Raw genomic sequence first — 2,912 nt, forward strand, 5'->3', positions numbered from 1 at the left:
CGCTCTTCCTCTTCACCACCTTCAATTCGCTGTACGGTAGGGCCTGTGGTTGACGTGGAGGAAACCCCGGTGGGGTAGCGCACAGCTGCTACCTGTTTACTACTGAAGGGCTCCAGGTTGAGGCGCTGGGAGTCAGGGGCTGAAGTGTGGGCCCTGACAAGCTGGTTTGGGGCTACGCCCGCCCGTAGGAAGGGGCGCCGCCTTGTAATTTGCACAAAGGCAGCCTATGGGCTAGCGGTGGCTGGTCCTCCAGCTCCTACGCCCGGTCCCTTCTGGCCCCCGACAGGAAGGGCTTCTGAGAAGTACTGCTGGGCCTCAGGGAGGCCCCACTTACCCCAGCCAAGAAGGTGCCTGGATCTTGGAGGAGGCCCCACGCTGCTCCTGCCATGCTTCCACTAACCGGTCTCTTGCGTGCAGGTTTCTTCCTCTTCCTGTGGTTCTGCTCCCAGAGGCGCCGCTCACAGGCAGAGATGGAGGCATTCAGCTCTTCCCAGATGGTGCAGTAGACTGGACTGTCTGGACCTCCTGGCCTGGAACCCCCAGCTTCTCTGGCTGCCTGCAGCCGGAGGCCCTGGCTTCCACTCGAGAAGATGGCAGGCCAGCTGCTGGACACCAGAGGCCACTGTCACCTCCAGGGGGCCTTTTCCACCTCCGTGCCTTCCCCAGGCCCAGAGGGCAGCGTGTTGCTCTCCGTCCCCAGGCATTCTGCTCTGGGGCAGGTCCAGCCCCACCTGGGGGCAGCAAACTTGCCTCTGGTGCCTGGGCCCAGCTGGCCAGGCCTATGGCCAGAGCACTGGCCTGGGAGTCAGGAGGCCACGTTTCAATGCCTTTCTCTGACTTTCACTGTCTGACCTTGGGCCTGTCATTTCTCACTGACCCTTGGTTTCCACATCTGTGACATGGTGGCAGATGTCTCTGGTCCTGCCTAATCCCAGAGCTTTATGCAGATTCAATGGCACCAGGGAGGACGAGGTCACAGTGGGGTGGGGATCCCCACCCTGGCCTGGGCCTGCCCTGAAAACACCTGCTGGGCCCTGCTTCCTCCAGGAGAGGGTCAGCCCTGGCCGGGGGTCCCCAGCCCAGCGCTTAGAGACCCACCCAGTGTGTGAGACCTCACCAGCCTGCACCTGAGGCCTCTTTTCCTTTAACCCCCAAAATTATGATGACTCTAACTCCAAGTCCACCCTTCCCAAAGATCAGGAAGTCCAGTCCTTTCCAGAGGCTCCTCTTCCAGCGTTCCCCAGAGCCCCATAGGCCATTAAGACCAGCAGCTGGGGCCACAGGGCTTCCTGGAGGTGGGAGGGGAGCGCCTCTTTCCCCTCCACCTGAGCTCCAGTGATCCGGCTATTTGATGACTGGGCAGGATTGAATTTCACCTGGTAGGCGTGAGGGTATGGGTTCTAAATCCCAAGCTTGTTTGTCTGTTCTCTTGGAGTTGGTGGGCACCTAAAGTATTTAGAAATTGGTATAAATTATACAAGTCTTTTGTCAGGCTTCCCATTTCAGTTTCCTTCCTTTTTGTTTTGTTAGCTGTCGCAGTTGTAGAAAATCACCATTGCCCTTGACCTGTCCTGTCAGGGCAAGTGGGAGACCACTCATGAAGCGAGCGCCTTTCCCAGGCTTCACACCAGGGGGCCCTGTTGGCCAATGTCAGAAGCCACTGGGTCCAAAACCATGTCTGGTGATGCTGTGCTCGCCTGTCTGTGGATATGACACACCAGATGGAGAGGCTCTGCCTCCAGGACTGCACCTGCTGGGCGACCAGCAGGAGGAATGCTAGCACTGCCTACACAGCCATTTCTCTCTTTCCCAACGCAGCCACCCACTCTGGCTCTTGGGGTCTTATGCTCTGGGCATACCTGGCACTAGAGCGCTGGGCTGGGATAGGCTCTCAGGGCCCCGCTCCAGGCCATCAGGTAGATTGCAATGACTTTGAACATCACAGGGAGGGAGTTGGAGCCGGATCCCTTTTCTCCCAGGGAGATCCTCTGCCCTCTGTTCATTTCTTGATGTGAATAGCCCTTCACTAATTGGTGAGTGGCGCAGGCTCCGCATACTGCCTGGGCTCAAGTGCCAGCTCTGTCACTTGTCAGCTGTGTGACCGTGGACAAGCCACTCCACCTCTCTGTGCCTGAGTTTTCCCATCTGTAAAATGGGGCAATAGTAGTACCTATTTTGAAGGGTAAATAAAAGAACCCATAGAAAGAGGCATAGCAGAGGGTAAGTGCTCAGTAAATGGTTATTGTTATCATTCGTATTTTGTTATTATTATTACAGTGTCAGCTGAGTCTCAGAGGCCAACCCTCTGCGGTCCAGGTGTGCTCGGCCTCACAGGCCCAGCTCCTCACTCAGCATATCCCGCTGTCCCTCGGCTGTGCTACCTCCTCTCCCACTTTCCCCAGAGCTGCCTTTGGTCCAGCCTTGCTGGCCTTTTGTCATTTTATGGACATTCCTCACACGGTACAGGCTCCAGGCCATTGCCACCTGTCCCCCTACCCCTTGGTTCCCAAATCCTCTGATCTACCTAAATTCTCAGGGGCTCAGTTATCATGCCTCCCATGAAATCTCTCCAGTTTTCCCACAGAGGTGGTCTCTCTCCCACTCCGACTCCAGCAGAGTGTCCCCCTGCCTCTCTCAGGGTGATGTGAGCCCCCGTTTGAGCTCCCCTAGTTTGGCCAGCCCTAGCTTGTACTAGGCTCCCCAGGCCTTGGGGTGGGCCCCTGTCCCAATGCGGGTGCCGAGGATCATGGGCACGTCCGGCCTCTCTCTTGGGCAGCTCCAGGGAGCGGTCCGCAGCCCACTGAAGCAGGGCCTTGCCTGGGACCCATCCCAGCCCAGACCTGGCCTGTTAGATCCTACCAAGCCCAGGGCTGCTCAAGGGAGGATGTGGCCACAGTGACATAGAATGGTTC

The 2,912-nt window shown here is 57.6% G+C and overlaps 1 protein-coding gene across 1 annotated transcript in view; it reads left to right on the forward strand.

Moving 5' to 3' along the window:
- Nucleotides 1–506, forward strand: part of ADGRG5 (adhesion G protein-coupled receptor G5) — a 10,347-nt gene extending 9,841 nt beyond the window's left edge. The window contains 2 exon segments of the mRNA XM_007468292.1: nucleotides 1–36; nucleotides 418–506. The exon segment at nucleotides 1–36 is cut by the window's left edge and continues 2 nt beyond it. Coding sequence (XP_007468354.1) covers nucleotides 1–36; nucleotides 418–506 — 125 coding nt within the window.
- The last annotated feature ends 2,406 nt before the right edge of the window (nucleotides 507–2,912 follow it).

Source organism: Lipotes vexillifer, unplaced genomic scaffold, assembly GCF_000442215.2.
Source record: "Lipotes vexillifer unplaced genomic scaffold, Lipotes_vexillifer_v1.1 scaffold1347, whole genome shotgun sequence".
Classification (NCBI taxonomy): Eukaryota; Metazoa; Chordata; class Mammalia; order Artiodactyla; family Lipotidae; genus Lipotes; species Lipotes vexillifer.